At 40.3% G+C, this 16,248-nt stretch overlaps 2 protein-coding genes across 9 annotated transcripts in view; one reads left to right on the forward strand and one right to left on the reverse strand.

Moving 5' to 3' along the window:
• The window catches only part of LOC124488266 (NADPH--cytochrome P450 reductase-like), a 54,489-nt gene extending 45,768 nt beyond the window's left edge, over nucleotides 1-8,721 (forward strand). For 2 of the 4 annotated variants that reach the window (XM_047050870.1, XM_047050871.1), the window contains exons 3-16: nucleotides 2,028-2,076; nucleotides 2,387-2,515; nucleotides 2,711-2,860; nucleotides 3,601-3,725; nucleotides 4,015-4,104; nucleotides 4,659-4,757; nucleotides 5,257-5,373; nucleotides 5,676-5,794; nucleotides 6,045-6,226; nucleotides 6,663-6,812; nucleotides 7,045-7,312; nucleotides 7,451-7,596; nucleotides 7,754-7,839; nucleotides 8,026-8,721. In XM_047050870.1, the coding sequence (XP_046906826.1) occupies nucleotides 2,028-2,076; nucleotides 2,387-2,515; nucleotides 2,711-2,860; nucleotides 3,601-3,725; nucleotides 4,015-4,104; nucleotides 4,659-4,757; nucleotides 5,257-5,373; nucleotides 5,676-5,794; nucleotides 6,045-6,226; nucleotides 6,663-6,812; nucleotides 7,045-7,312; nucleotides 7,451-7,596; nucleotides 7,754-7,839; nucleotides 8,026-8,170 (1,855 nt within the window). In that variant the 3' untranslated portion in view covers nucleotides 8,171-8,721. Of the gene's footprint in view, nucleotides 1-375; nucleotides 1,351-2,027; nucleotides 2,077-2,386; nucleotides 2,516-2,710; nucleotides 2,861-3,600; nucleotides 3,726-4,014; nucleotides 4,105-4,658; nucleotides 4,758-5,256; nucleotides 5,374-5,675; nucleotides 5,795-6,044; nucleotides 6,227-6,662; nucleotides 6,813-7,044; nucleotides 7,313-7,450; nucleotides 7,597-7,753; nucleotides 7,840-8,025 lie in introns of those variants that run through there. The other 2 variants (XM_047050872.1, XM_047050873.1) reach the window with 2 other exon arrangements.
• A 2,780-nt stretch (nucleotides 8,722-11,501) lies between these two features.
• On the reverse strand, nucleotides 11,502-13,866 carry LOC124488270 (rhomboid domain-containing protein 2-like). 5 transcript variants are annotated; one of them, XM_047050890.1, is made up of 5 exons: nucleotides 13,644-13,866; nucleotides 13,434-13,486; nucleotides 12,818-13,222; nucleotides 12,497-12,644; nucleotides 11,502-12,229 (listed from the first exon to the last, which is right to left on the reverse strand). In XM_047050890.1, the coding sequence occupies exons 3-5, from the start codon at nucleotides 13,182-13,184 to the stop codon at nucleotides 11,749-11,751; spliced, it is 996 nt and encodes a 331-aa protein (XP_046906846.1). In that variant the 5' UTR covers nucleotides 13,185-13,222; nucleotides 13,434-13,486; nucleotides 13,644-13,866; the 3' UTR covers nucleotides 11,502-11,748. The 5 variants fall into 5 exon arrangements, with proteins under 5 accessions (XP_046906846.1, XP_046906845.1, XP_046906847.1 ...); XM_047050889.1 differs by having other exon boundaries at nucleotides 12,818-13,486; XM_047050891.1 differs by having other exon boundaries at nucleotides 12,818-12,826; nucleotides 13,434-13,866.
• Between the last annotated feature and the right edge of the window lie 2,382 nt (nucleotides 13,867-16,248).

Here is a 16,248-nt window from a genome sequence, read left to right on the forward strand (position 1 = left end):
GGCCAGGTCTAAAATGGATGCTCTTTTCACTTTTTGAAATCACTCCGAGATGGAAAGTTGGTGCAAATATTTTGTAGGTTTAGTTTTAGGCCTATAATGCAGATTGTGGTTGAGGCTTTTTCAATGTGGACATGATCCTGTTGAAGAGATCATGTTTTGACACTTTCATTTTTTTATTGCTTTAAAGTGCTTTTCAGCTCCTGAATAGCGTTTTCAATGCATTTACAATGTTTGGCATGTAACTTCTGGCTAAATGGTTTTCTTGATGTTTTAACTGTTATAACATGTTTCTGTGGGTGTTTATACATGGTAAAGGTGTTTTCTGAAGATGTGTAGCCATCAGATTCAGTTTTGAGACTTTCATTTTTTGTATTGCTTTAAAGTGCTTCTCAGCTCTTGAATAGCGTTTTCAAAGCATTTACAATGTTTGGCATGTAACTTGGGGGCCAAAGTCCAGCCTTTCTTTCCGTTCGAGCCTTCACTCTGTGGCGAACCATCTCTAATTAGCTTTTGAAGAGGCGTGAATGGAGCGGGCCATGTCACTAACGGCGACCTTAATGACAGATTAGGTAACCATAGTGACACGCTCTCTCGGCTTGGGGCTTTTTGAGACATGCCTCATGCAAGCTCGCATCCTCGTCGCGCTGTAAGAAAGGGGGACACAACAACAACAGGACATATTTACGGCGTTAATGGTTGCCAGGGTGACTTAGGTCTTGTAATCCCTACTGATTGCAGAGGAAAAGAGGAGGAGATATAGATGCTGGTTGTGTGAGCCCAGTTGAGTGTGTCTGTCTGTGCAGGGGGGCATGACAGGGCTGTTTCATGTACATGTCAGCTGGAGACTTGCTAGTGTGAGATTTGAGGGAGATGTCTGTCCAGCCATCATTCACGTTCAGGGTGCCAGGGAGCCAGATGTCAGCTGCGTGACAGTGGGTGAGGCGAGGGGCTGCAGCAACGCCGCGTCCACATCGAGGAGAACGAGAGACTGGAGTCTCCCGTCAAGCTAGCAAGAGGCTGCAGAACAGAGTAGCCATGGCTGCCTGCGTGTTCTGATTCCACCGTGAAGAGAAGAAGAAAGCACTTCAGTAGCGTGTGTGTGCGCAAGATACAGGGATGTTAGTTCGTGAGGGGATGAAATTCAGCGGAAGCACTGGCAAAACTGACTTTGAGAGGCCAAGGCACAGTTAACTCCTAGCCCCCCCACCCAACACAGGGGCTTCGCAGGGCACGTTATCGGACTGCTTCTCACTGTGGATCAAACAAGTGTTTGTCACACTGGAGAACACTGCCTCCAGTCATGGGATGTGTGTTCTCACTGCCCAAAGAGAGACAGGCAGCGGCAGCCAGGTCAGTGTTTGTGTGTGTGTGTGTGAGACACACTACTCCAATTGTATCCACTGTCTATCATGTTAAAGCTCTCCCGTGAAATGGATGCTGTAGCCTGAAATGGCATGTCTGTAGATTTGTGTTTTAAAATTGTTAAAATAGTGCATTGTGCACAATGTTAATACAAGTTGAATTATGAGGCTGAACAATAGAAAAATTATCTGAAGTTATTTTGGAAATTCATTGTTTCAAATCCTACTACTACTAGTACTATGACATCATATCATTCAACACGGGTAAAGGGGTGTGGGCGCCACAAAAAATCTGTCCCCTGGGCTCAAATAGGATGAGAGTGGTGGAGCAAAGAACATTCTCTGCTCAACGTTTTTGAAAGCCTGCTTTTATGGAGGCAAACATTACATGACATGTAGACCTATAATAGCTACCGGGGTCAAATTCTGGAATGAGTAAATGAAGAAGTTTTTTTCTTGCAGTTGGTTGTGTCTAACTCATCAGATTTTCTATGAGTTGAAAAAATTTATTTCCTGGTGCCAAGATATCTCAAGGATTAAATTGTTTTGGTCTGCACTGCAGCACTGTCTTTTAACTGCTACATCACAGCCATATTGGTGGATTTAAATGTGTCAGTTACCTTGATGGGTTTAATGTTAATATCTGCCTGCTGTTTGTTTGTCCAGAGTCACACCACAGCGAGAAACCAGCTTCATTGAAAAGATGAAAAAAACGGTTGGTGGTGTTTTTCCTCAAATCTATGATGAATCTATCTCTATGATGAATCTATCTATGAACTAAATTATACAATTTGCTGTGATATCATGTCATCGTTATTTATCATTTTAATTAACCATCGGAATGAACGAAAAATTCATAACTTGAATAGGTGGCTATTCAGGGCAGTGCATTGTACCACTTGACAGTCATTTGAGCATGAATAGTTTAATGAGGTACCCCCCCCCACAATAAAGTCTTACCAACTTAAAACTGTGTAATCATCTTGCTAATAACCCATGTCTTGTCCATTTGGATCTCTCTCCAGAACAGAAACATAGTGGTGTTCTACGGCTCTCAGACGGGCACAGCTGAGGAGTTCTGCGGCAGACTGGCCAAAGACGCCCAGCGCTACGGCATGAGGGGCATGTCTGCCGACCCTGAAGAATACAACATGGTATTGGTCTTGTCTAGCTGATTTTCAAACTTGTGGTTAACGTTGTACACCTAGGTATTGCCGGGTTTTTGGGATTGGATTTGCCCAACACTCAAAGTCAATATAAATGTTTTCTGTTGTAGCAATGGAGACGTTTTTATCCTAGTCAGAAGTTTCTGAGAAAAAAGTCTCTGCTTGTTGGTTATCACTTTCCAGTCGGAGCTGCCCCGTCTGGCGGAGATGGAAAACTCGCTGGCGGTGTTTTGCATGGCCACCTACGGGGAAGGAGACCCCACAGACAACGCTCAGGATTTCTATGACTGGATGCAGGAGACCGACGAGGACCTGAGTGGCATCAGCTTTGCGGTTCGTGTTTTCACCATCAGACTTTTAACAATTCATTTTCAGTCACAGTGTCACAGACAGATGTATGACTTGTAGGCTTTGATTCCATAAGGACAGTGTCTTATTCCAGCCTAAAGAGAGTGTAGTAAGAGATGTCAGGGGCTTTAATGCTGTAGGGATTTGCGTACACTGACTCACTCCACATCCCCAAATAGTTGTCCTTTTCCCCCACTCCAAAATCAAACCCTTTCAGTGGAATGTAAAACACACTTTACCCACCCCTTTTACTGACCACTTCAAATTCACAAAGTGGAAACATGAGGCTCTGCCAAACAAAGCTTCTTTGGCTTAGCGAGCTTGCTATAGCACTGGTAGTTTGTGGTTTTTCCCGAGACATTGTGAGTTTTCCATTTCAAATGTTTTCTCATTTACATCACCGCTGAACAATGCAAATCACAGCTTCCTCCAGTTCTTTGTGTGAGAATTAGTTTTTTGGACTGCTTCATTGGTCAACGGTTTGTCTTGAAAATATGTTTATTTTTTGTCTTCCAAAATATTGCTTGTTCAAAGCCACAAAAGGTTACAAGTAAGATTCAAATAGGTTGAGACCTCTGCAGAAATTTGAGTCTGCTACACTTTTTCAGTTCTGATTTATGCTTGAGTAAATTGTCTAAAACAAGCTTTTAATCTATATAAATATCTATTTAAAAGTATCTTTCCATTGATTTACTGTTAAGGCCAATATTGACTTTCTACCACAGGTGTTTGGCTTGGGGAATAAAACATATGAGCACTTCAATGCCATGGGGAAATATACAGACAAGAGACTGGCAGAGTTGGGGGGCAATAGAATATTCGATCTAGGTATCGGGGACGATGATGCCAAGTAAGTAGCAATCTCACCAAGAGTAGAACATGCTACAAACAATAAAACCGAGTCAGAATTTCCCTTTGGAGATCATTAAAGTTCTCTCTAATCTAATAGGCAATAGTACATTACACAACGCAGTATTCTTTTAAACCATGAAACTATTTGTATACCTTTGTGGTCAGTTTTTGCTTTGTATTTTGAAAAGAGAAATATTGTATCTATCACAAGCACTTCCATGTATTTATTTTTTAAATTGTATTGCTTTCAAGTGTTTAAAATATACTTTTCCAACTTTACCTCTCAGTCTTGAGGAGGACTTTGTGTCGTGGAAGGAGGGATTCTGGCCTGCAGTGTGTGAGCACTTTGGAGTGGAGCCTACAGGGGATGACACCAGGTAATGGCTGACATGTGCTGCACCTCTCAACAGGTCAAACCTGTTTCCAAATGCTGCAGTTTAATGTAGAAATTAAATGATAAGACTGTGCCTCGGGAGTACGGTACTGTAGAGGAGATTGCAAACTAATTTAGGTTAAAGCCAGTATAGGTTAGCCAATTCTGAACATTGACTATATGCATTAGTAAAAAGTCTGGTGTATCAAACCATGTAATGAGTTGTTAGTTAAAACATATTTAGTTTGTTGTAAAACAATATTCCAGTACTTATTTGCTATCACAAACACAGGTCTACATTTTCCATTCAAACCATTTATGTGATCATAAAGGTCCAAAGCATGAATGCCTCCGAAGCCTTTGATTTGGCTTTGCTTCAAAAGGAAATTCTGCCATGTATGCATCATCATGTTTGCATCACAGAGAGAGAAACCCGCAAGAAAAGCAGGCCGGTCTTTGCTATTGGTGTGATTGTGGGGTATTAGACTTCTCAGGTGTGAAAATAGAGGTTGAAATGGCCAACAGAAGTAACCACCTTCCAAATTCATGTCTCCTCAGTATTCGTCAGTACGAGCTGGTGGTGCCGACCGACATCAACATGAATAAGGTGTACACCGGAGAGATGGGTCGCCTCAAGAGCTTTGAGACTCAGAAACCGTGAGTTGGCATGCACAGGGTGTGTTTGTATCTTCCATTAGTCCAAATGTGCGCAGTATACATGTGCAGACCTGACTACAAAGCCGCATCATTGCTCAAATTGAAACAAAAGGAATTGATTATTGTTGTTGTTCAGGGGGCCACAAAAGAGTTGACTGTTGTCATGGTGGTGACCTGATTCTCACTGTTTCACTGGGCCTCACAGATCCAAAAGCAGTCAGCCTTAGTTTGCTTCCTGTTGTCATGACTGTTACCCAAATAATTTACATATAAATAAATAAATAATATGCAGTATATTTCCTTTTTTGATAATATCAAAATATTTTATATATTAATATCAAAATAAGAAAATAGGCTCATTAATGACTTCGCATTTTGAATCTTGGTTTAACACCTTACCAGAAAACAACACGCACAGCATTCAGCATTCATTTCTCTGTCATTGTTCACTCTCACCTCTCTGGCATTGATGAAAAAATGGCTTTCCATTTGTGTGCAGGCCTTTTGATGCCAAGAACCCCTACTTAGCAACAGTGGTCGTCAACCGCAAGCTCAACACTGTAGGAGAGCGCCATCTCATGCACTTGGAACTGGACATCTCAGGCTCCAAAATCAGGTACTGAGGCGGTTAAAGAATTATAAAAATTATTAAAGCACAATTTGATATTAGGTAACGTGAAAATATTTATAATAGTTGTGATAAGCTTTTTATTTAATTTTTTATATATATTTTAAAAAGGATAATCACACTGCATGTTGTTTTTCTCCAAGTTATTTAACCTTCACCTACCTCATACTGTAGATGTTAATAATCTATACCTGTCCTTTCTCTCACACAATGTAATAGATATAACAGAGATGTTTACATCTTTATAACAGAAGATAGACAGCCATTTGTTCATCTGAACCTCCATCTAGATATGATTCAGGAGACCATGTGGCTGTTTACCCCGTCAATGACACATCCATGGTGAACAGGATAGGCCAGATCCTGGACGTTGACCTGGATACGGTTATCTCTCTTAATAACCTAGACGGTCAGTCATACATCATGGATTATTACATGTCTCATGGAAAGCTCTTGGCTGTTTTGCATCCATGTTTGCATGGATCTGATACCTATCTGTTAGTACCTATCAGTGGCACACGCAACTGAGTAAATTTTTTTTGCAGATGATTAAATTACAGTGTGAGTAATAGTTTCAACATAACACAGGGGTAAACAACAGAAACAAGTAGCCTACATCAGATTCAGTGCTTACTTTGTCTGTATTTTTCCCCATTCAGAGGAGTCCAATAAAAAGCACCCATTCCCCTGCCCCACCTCCTACCGCACGGCCCTGACCCACTACCTTGACATCACCAACCCCCCCCGCACCAACGTGCTATTTGAGCTGGCCCAGTACGCCTCCGACCCCAAAGAGCAGGAGACCCTGCGCAAGATGGCTTCCGCCTCGCCAGAGGGCAAGGTGAGCACTTCTCATGGTTCCTATGCATCTGCGTTCGCAAGGACTTATCCATATCTCCACGACATAACTAGGATTCCATATCGGTAATGTCTGCATGGTTCAGACAACCACGCAGTAAACTGACAGCCCAACTAGACAAATTCAGATCAGTATAGTATATTAATCATTAGATTAATGTCAGTTTCTGCAATGTGGTAACAAGAACGTGGCTTTCCCTTTTCTAATTACTCTGTAAGCGTAAATGCATTATTCACATTAGATGACATTCACACAGCTCAGTGTACGTGCCCCCCCCCCCCCGATTCTCCAATCTTTTTCTAATCTAAAATGTCACGTTAGCTGCGTCTCCTAGGCTGTATAAGTGCCATTTTTTTTAAGTAACTACATAACCCCCAAAAGTAATTCAACCTCGTGAGGAAATGAACCTGTGTCTCAGAGCGTATACCAGAGTTGGGTGCTGGATGCCCAGAGGGATATCCTGACGGTGCTGGAGGACATGCCCTCTCTCCGCCCGGCCATAGATCACCTGTGTGAGCTGCTACCTCGCCTTCAGGCTCGCTACTACTCCATCGCGTCCTCCGGCAAGGTCAGACTTCCCTGTCCCCTGTGTGGGACATGATTCAGTCTTATTGGTATGTATGTATGAAAGCTACTCACTATTTTGCTCTATTTATTTAATTTCATATTATTCTACTCTACTTCTCTTAAATCTACTTTTTGGGTAGTCTAAACATACATCAGTACAGATGTAGCAATTGTGTAAACGTAGTAAACAAACATACCAGTCATGATATTGACACAAGTGAGCCGTTTTTCAGGTGTACCCCACAACGATTAGCATCTGCGCCGTGGTGGTGGAGTTTTGCACCAGCACTGGACGCACATTCAAGGGCGTGGCCACCCACTGGCTGAAAAACAAGACTGTGGTGGACAACAGCCACAAAGCTACGGTCCCTTTGTATGTGAGGAAGTCCCAGTTTCGGCTCCCCTTTAAGGCCAGCAACCCTGTGGTGATGATCGGACCGGGCACAGGGATCGCACCCTTCATGGGCTTTCTGCAGGAGCGTGCCTGGCTCAAGGAGCAAGGTGACCTAAACTGCCATAGAAAAACAAATACAATACAAAGAAACAATGAAAACCTCTACAAATGTACACAATGTAGTTCAGTCTCTGGAAAGAGGCCTTCAAGGACCAAATAAAAAATATGTTGTATTTATCCATCAGGGAAGGAGGTGGGCGAGACAATTCTTTACTTTGGCTGCCGCCATAGAAACAACGACTTCCTTTATCAGCAGCAGCTGGAAGAGTTTGAAAAGGCAGGTGTGCTGACTCAACTAAACGTGGCCTTCTCACGAGACCAGGAGCAAAAGGTATACAGAGACATTGCTGTCACAACACAACAAACTTTGTTGAAATTGCTGTAATCATGCTAATCACACCAGAGCTACCAAAGGCTAGCCAGCTAGTGTATGCAATCTAGCATCTGGCTTCTATATGCTAATAGTGTACCATGTCAATCCTCCTCAGGTTTACGTGCAGCACCTCCTGAAGCAGAAAAAAGAACACATGTGGAAGCTCATCAACACGGACAACGCTCATGTCTACATATGCGGGTAAGAGTCCATTGAGCAGCTAAATTGCTCATTTAGTACATTTCAGCTGGATTATAGTTGCAGGTAGGAAAGAAACATATTTAATTATAGTATTGTAATCCGATTTTTTGTATTTTATCCAAGAATAAAACAACATGCAGGACTTCCACACAATGTTTCCTCAGTGCTTCTTGTCTCGCTCCTCAGGGATGCGAAGAACATGGCGCGAGATGTCCAAAACGCATTCCACGAAATAGTGCAGGAGGAAGGAGGCCTGACGCATACCCAGGCAGTGGCCTACATCAAGAAGTTAATGACAAAGGGTCGCTACTCTCAGGATGTATGGAGCTAAACACCAACCTGCAAATTACACTAACTACACCTCCAAATCCACTTCACTGACCTATGCCAGATAGTGAAGGATTAACTGGATAACAATTAAGGCCTTAGGACTGGGAGTTTACAGATACTTTCACATAGGTACTACATAAAAGATATCTCTGAATCCTTCTATGGTGAAATTGGAACCAGAAGGTTTCATAATTGGATATGATGATATCAGGAAGCTTGGGTTCATTTTGGATAACCTGAAATTTGACTTTGATAACAAAAACAAAAAAGTAATGTTGGGAAAGCAGGTTAAAACAGGTTACTGCTGTGTTGCCAGTTACACTATTATGAACAGTTACCCTGTATCAAAAGCAGTTGCTGTATTGTCTCCTAATAGGACATACAATTATCCTCAGTTTGGAGTAATCCTGAAAAGTTCTGCAGGCTGTATTGGTTTGGACATTGAATATAGCCTTTAGACATGCTAATCATGTTGTGAAAATACTCCTCCCCACTGCCGATTTTGTTTGATATAGCAATTTTATAGTTATAGTATAATTTGATAGTAAAATACATGTAAAAATACTTTAGACTAACTTTTTCATACCACAAAAGTGGCCATTAAGCAGAATCTTCCATTATCCCATGCTAATGTTTGCACAGCTACTTTACACAATTAACTAGAAGTATAATTAACAGTTACAGTAGATCAACCAATTACTCAGATTAAATATCTGGCAAATGTTGATGGGCAGTTGGCTAAATTATATAAATTGTGTTTATAAATACAATTCTGTTAGCTCATTTTAATGTGAAATACAAAGTCTATACATTGTTTTGCACCACAAGGTTACAGTACATACATAACACCAGAACAATTCTGGTGCAGTGTTAAATTGGCATATTTGGATGTTGTAAGTTACTTTAATGCACATTTCAGTTGGAGTATGTATTTGTTTGAATTATCCATAGGTCTAATTATGCCATTGTTTTACTAGTAGAATATATACATAATACTTTGCCCGACTCACAGTCATCCACTTTGTGCTGCTGACACTGCTGTGCATGATCATTGAGGTATGTTTGCAACATAATTTCATACATTAACAGTCATTATTGTATTTTACTTCTGGGATTTTTTATTTAATCATTATTCCTGAGGGTTGGCTGTATAGAAGACGTGTTGAATATACAGTGCCCTCCAAAAGTATTGGAACAGTGAGGCCAATTCCTTTATTTTTGCTGTAGACTGAAAACATTTGGGCTTGACATCAAACGATGAATGTGAAACCAGAGATCAACGTTTCAGCTTTTATTTCCAGGTATTTACATCAGGATCTGATGCACAAATTAGAAAATATCACCTTTTTGTTCGAACCCACCCATTTGTCACGTGAGCAAAAGTATTGGAACATGTGACTGACAGGTGTGTTTTGTTGCCCAGGTGTGTCCTATTACATACATTATTCAATCAATAAATACCACTGAATGTCTACACTCAGGTTCAGATTGGGTAAGATAGGTTTTGTCTATGCAGACTGTATTCAGAGGTGAAAACAACATGAAAACCAGAGCGCTGTCTTTGGGTGAAAAACAAGCAATTGTGAGTCTTAGAGAAGATGGAAAATCAATCAGAGCCATTGCAGAAACATTGGCCATAGCCAGTACAACCATTTGGAATGTCCTGAAGAAGAAGAAAACTACTGGTGTACTAAGTAACAGACGTCGAACAGGTAGACCAAGGAAAACATCAGCAGTTGATGACAGAAACATTGTGAGAGCTGTAAAGAAAGACCCTAAAACAACTGTTAGTGAGATCAGCAACAACCTCCAGATGGCAGGAGTGAAGGTATCACTATCTACTGTTCGCAGAAGACTTCATGAACAAAAGTACAAGGGCTACACCAGAAGATGCAAACCACTCATTAGCAAGAAGAATAGGAAGGCCAGGCTGGAATTTGCCAAAAAGTACAGAGATGAACCTCAAAAATTCTGGGACAAAGTTTTATGGACTGATGAGACAAAGATTAACTTTTACCAAAGTGATGGAAAGGCTAAAGTTTGGAGAAAGAAAGGAACTGCTCATGATCCCAAACACACAAGCTCATCTGTGAAACACGGTGGAGGTAATGTCATGGCTTGGGCTTGCATGGCTTCTTCTGGGACGGGCTCATTAATCTTCATTGAGGATGTAACACATGATGGCAGCAGCAAAATGAACTCGGAAGTCTACAGAAACATTTTGTCTGCCAATTTAAGGAAAGATGCAACCAAACTGATTGGCAGAGCCTTCATCATGCAGCAAGATAACGACCCAAAACACACTGCCAAACAACAAAGGAGTTCATCAGGGGCAAGAAATGGAAGGTATTAGACTGGCCAAGTCAATCTCCAGACTTAAACCCTATAGAGCATGCATTTTACCTGCTTAAGAGGAGACTGAAGGGAGGAACCCCACAAAACAAACAACAACTGAAAGAGGCTGCAGTGAAAGCCTGGGAAAGCATCAAAAAGGAAGAATGCAAAACGTCAATGGGTCACAGACTTGCTGCAGTTATTGAAAGCAAAGGATTTGCAACTAAATATTAAGTCTTATTCACTTAAATATGTTTTAAGTATATCTGTTCCAATACTTTTGATCACATGACAAATGGGTGGATTCAAACAAAATGTGATATTTTCTTAGTTGTGCATCAGATCCTGATGTAAATACCTGGAAATAAAAGCTGAAACGTTGATCTCTGGTCTCACGTTCATTATTTGATGTCAAGCCCAAATGTTTTCAGTCTACAGCAAAAATAAAGGAATTCGCCTCACTGTTCCAATACTTTTGGAGGGCACTGTATATATTCAATTTTGAGGTTTTTGTTGCGTGTGTAATCAAGTTGAGTTTCTCCAATGTTGTTCAATCTTATTTTCTTAGTGTTTCATTTCTTAGAACAATCATCAGTGGAACATAAAAAACACAGATGTACAGTACTGCTAAACCATCATAGAATGGCAAGAGTTGCAAATGTCTAACAAGAAATTGGTGCCTTTTTACATTGTGGGTTTATCTTTGATTTGCTGATAACAGATTAAGTTTGTTACATCAATCTGTGTTATACAACTCGATCCAGCTTTACATGCAAAAATAGTAGTCTGTAAATAAACAACTTGAAAAGCATGATTAAAATATATATATATATCTTAAACAGAGATTGTGGATCCAATATTATGTTTTTGTCTTTTATATTATGCATTTATATTGGCCATTGCCACCAATGCAGTACATAGAATCTACTTCTAGTTATTTTTTCTACACCAGCGCAATGCAAACCACTCTTTCACACACTGTTTGGGAAACATCAGAAAACAGTTCTTGCATATTTAATATAAATAATGATATGAGAAGAGTTGTACAAACAAAGAAACATTACAAATCCAGTCTTTGAGAGGTTTCTAGCCTTAAACCTAGAATGCTTAAAGGGCTGCAATATCCTCCAAATAACATGCAAACACTGATTTTGCCTGAAAACTCAACTTGTCTACACTCATTACCTCCACATACAGCATCAAAATAAGAAATATCAATCACCTACATTTTAGCCCTGAGTCTAACTAGCCTGAAAAGCCCACAGGTGCCACTGGGTCAATCATCACAGATGTTGGACCTAAATCACTTTCTGGAAAACGTGAAAAGGTATCTGGATGAGGTAGATAACCAACAGGCTGACCCGAGTGCATATTCATTGGGCTAACATGAGAATGTTGAGAACAGGAATCATTGCCACCGTGACTATTCCTGTCCAAAAAAACATGTTTGTGACAATGTCCATGCGCTTGGCTATGGTTATGACTGCAGCCATGCCCGTGGCTATGCTCGTAACTGTGTCCGTTATTAAACCCAAAGTTATATGCCAGGCCATATCCGTGGCTGTGTCCATGTGGGGCTGAGTGTGGAATAGGACTAGCTTGAGTGTAGGAGGAATGTGGCCAGCCTTCATACATCTTTGGTGTGGCCTCTGTAGCCTGGAGGCTTGAGAGAGTAGAAACTGGAGCATAGGCTTGGACTGGGTAGGACCCTGGGATTGGGGTGATTCTGCAATTTATGATAAAGTTAGAAAGAATTAGTGTGCAAGATGATTGTATTGCCTTTTGTGAAGTTGTACAGTGTATTATGATCAATAAGCAAAATAGTCCTCCTATTCAGGAGGGTATGTCAGGGTACAATGTTACACATTGGTACTCTTTGAATAACATCAAACGGGGCAATTTCTTCCTTGCAATACAGGTTTCTCAGAAATGCATTCCTAGTCTTTAAAGGCCTAATCGAACCAAAACCCTTGGTCATTTCTGAAATACTGACCGAGGATGAACAACCTTCTTCTTCTCTTCCACAGATGCTGGGACATACAGGACACCAATGTTCCTCAGCAGTCTGAAAGGCATCTTCTTGTCAAGGATTGATGCCCTAGCTTCAGACATGTCCAACATAGAGAACCAGCCTTTGCCATCTGTTTAACAACCGCAGGTTAAGGAGGTAAAGCCTATGTGTATTGGATAGTAAGTATTATTCATATGTCCTAGAAGTGTCCTTACTGGAAAGTTTGGATACAAGTCATTACACTTCAAAGTAACAATTCAAAGTAACATTTCCAAAGATCTTGAGTAAATGGAGTAAGGATACAGATCCACCCTGTTGCAATGGCAACAATGTTACAGAGAAACACAGTGTGTGGGACCAGTAGTGATATGATCATCAGAAACAGCCATGGTAGGGCTAAAGTGGGCACACTGACCCCAAATAGGAAGGCCTTGGTCATACGGGATTGCATTGTGGTTACACTGAGCAAAGCTAGAGAAACAGGGACCAACCCTTCCACCTGGTCTTGAAAGGAGGTATCCAAAACAATAAGTTGTAGTATAGTGTACAACACCCCAGTGATGGTAGAGAGTAGTAGAAATAGGAAGATAAAGTGGACAGTCCCCAAACTCTTTTCAATGTTACTGCCTAGGGGCACCACAACCCCTACACTGAGGAGTAGTTGAATCATGGTCTTGTGGTGGAAGGAGTATGTAAGCAGCTTGTGTACTGTAAATGGAAGGTGTAGCATCGTTAACATATGTCTGGTAGGGGTAAAGTACAGATTCACAAAGTATAGGCTATACACACACACAAAATGTTATCGATGAGACACACGTTAGACTTGTTTAAAGACACTACTGGGGTGTTAATAGGCTACATGGTATGACTGAAAACATTTATGTTTTACTACCATATATAATAAGTGAAGCTGCCTTACCATGTCCATTGACAAAAGCACTAGTCCCAAGACTGAATACATCCTGTGCTAAACTGAAATGTGAGGTGACGATAAATAATGCGCAGCATACGATGATCACAGTCACAATCCCACTAGTGAGGCTGATCTGTGGCGTAAAATTCTTAAACCTATAGATGACATCTTTGAAAACATTTCTGGACATCATTTTTAAATTAAATAATTAATTACGTTTTTAAATCCACTTTTTGTGCCTACTTCCCAAGTTAGCGGCTTAATCGAGGAATAACGTGGTCCCGGTTCTTGGGACACCACCGGATCGAAAATCAGGAAATGACGTCCTCGAATGAAGAGAGTTTGTGCCATAGATATATGTGCAGAGTTAATATAACTAGAGTAAGCTAGGTCTAGCTTTAAACAGTGGCTCTTTTTTCCCTTGCTCCGAGACCTCGTGCACGTCTGCAACTAGCTGTACACGTCATACTTTGCGACAACCAGTCGCGAGCATAGATTTATATGGTTACGAGCATGTGAGCTAAGGCAGAATCTAGGGGCAGAAAGTCCGATAAGAATCAGAGACATGATGCAAACTTAACGGAAATGTATTCTGTCACTGTATAGTATTCCTTCTACTTGTTTTTTAGAAATAGGCTATAGGGCTAAATATAGGGCTATTCTAGATGGAACTCATCGTCCAACTCATGATTTCCAACGCATTGTATCGGATGAAATAAACTGTTAACATGAACATTTACATTTAAGCATTTAACGGACGCTTTTATCCAAAGCGACTTCCAAGAGAGAGCTTTACAAAAGAGCATAGGTCACTGATCATAACAACGAGGTAGTCCCAAACATTGCAAGCAGCCAAAACATGAAGCATATGTAACCAATAAACAGAATTTACTCGGGTTGTGATAGCAGTTTACTATCGATCCAGTTTTATTTAACATTTGCTGAACTGAAATGCGTCTTACTTGATCACAATATAGGTCAGGAACAACATAAAACAGTAAACCTTAAATCACATGGAAATGTGATTATATCAATTAGAAAAAAAAAAAAATATATATATATATATATTTCCCCTTTTATTAGGCAGTTAACCAAATACGTAAATGTCTGAACAACACCCTGTTATTCAGTACAAAAATACCTGAAGTAATGTTACTCGTCCTCTTTAATTAAATGTCTCTTTCTCAGTCCATGAAAACAAAGTGGATACCGAACGGTCTTCTTATAGAACAAATCTTGAAGTGTCCTTATATTGTCTTTAGCAACAAAGAAAATAACAAAATAAAGTAACGTGCTGGCCAGCAATAATATTATAGAGCTCTATATGTGTGTGGTGGTTTAGTAGTTTTGCCTGCAATCCTCAGGATATTCAGAAGATGAAGATGACGACGGATCTTCACGAGCTCACAAGCCACAGGTAAGCACTCAGGAAACAGCGGCAGCGTCTCCTCAATGTTCATTCACTCGGCGGAGTTCCTTGCAAACGATCTTCTTGTGGATAAACGTTGCCGACGGACTTCCGGATATTATCCAAAGAAAACCGAATACTTTGTACGGTAAATATTTCACTTAAAAAAATACTTTTAACAAGTTAAACTCCAAAATTAAACAGCAGGAGAATCACAGCTGAACCACAAGTTGCTTGCAGGCATTGAAGAAGAGAGCTACCCGCGAAAACTTAGTCTCCAAGGTAACAATAACACACACCGTAAAACAGCAGTCGTAAAGCTGCCGCAACATAAAGTGGTCGTAACCCTTAAAGAGACACACACCAAAAACAGTGATAATACAGAAAAGCATTAGCTGACTGAAAATATATCTGGGTTACACATACATTGTGAAAAAACTAATCAAGTGCCAAAAGGGAAGACCCATAAGAGCATGCAGTTATACAAGTTACAAATTAAAACAACATGAACAGCTCCGTCGTTGTTCTCGCCAGGCAAAGAAAACTTAGTTATTTTGGTAACCGAAATCTTCCATAATGCAGACTTACCATAGCTTACTGTCAACTTTATATTCAAACGAAATGCCACGAAATTCACACTGCCTTCAATTTCACATCAATGTCGAAATGCGACCTGTGTTTTATATGTTCAACCTAGAAAACCAAACGTCTATTAATGGATATAACGTGATCTAACGAGACGTGTTAATAATGTAATAAATAAAAGCTCGAGAAGTGTGTCTAAAATATACTTGTTTTAACATTTGCCTTTGAAAGGGGCATATTCATAGAATCATATAGGCTACAAGACGTTACCATCAGATGTAAGTAGGGGTATAGTCACTGAGGACCTTCATTGTCCCACAAAAGCAGTCTGGCACGATCAAAAAAAGAATAATAGGTGTGTTTAACAAAAGCTTCTGAAGGCAAGACTAACATTATTTAAATATATATCCTTTCCTATTGTGGTTAACAGTTAAAGTATTAATCTTCGTCTTTGCTCCAGATAGACATGTCAACAATATATGCTCGCGCTTCACATAATATATTTGCCATCATGTCATGAACGTTTTCACGAAAAATCAAATCCGTTTTAAAATAACGGGAATAAACTATATTAACAACATTTCATGTATGTGTGACAACGATTTGTTAAACTTGCTACAACAAGGCAGGCAACTCAAGCCATTTCTCCCTGTGCTCATTCAATATAAGTCTATGGCTCATTCAGCTCAATGTAAATCGTCTATCGGCCAATGTGAACTTTTGTGCTTGTGCCCTGTTAGTATCATAGAGTTAATATAACTAGAGTAAGCCACTTTTGTCTTCCAAGATGGCGTCCCCATTCATTTCCATGAAAAGTGCTCAGTGGCG

The sequence above is a fragment of the Hypomesus transpacificus genome, unplaced genomic scaffold (assembly GCF_021917145.1).
Source record: "Hypomesus transpacificus isolate Combined female unplaced genomic scaffold, fHypTra1 scaffold_130, whole genome shotgun sequence".
NCBI lineage: Eukaryota > Metazoa > Chordata > Actinopteri > Osmeriformes > Osmeridae > Hypomesus > Hypomesus transpacificus.

Excerpts from the sequence above, each read along its gene's own strand:
- LOC124488270 (XM_047050888.1), bottom strand. The coding sequence starts at position 13,620 with ATGATGTCCAGAAATGTTTTCAAAGATGTCATCTATAGGTTTAAGAAT. Across the intron at positions 13,223-13,433 it reads TGCTTTTGTCAATGGACATG|TACACAAGCTGCTTACATAC; the intron begins GTAAGGCAGCTT and ends TTCCATTTACAG. Across the intron at positions 12,230-12,496 it reads AAGAAGGTTGTTCATCCTCG|AATCACCCCAATCCCAGGGT; the intron begins GTCAGTATTTCA and ends CATAAATTGCAG.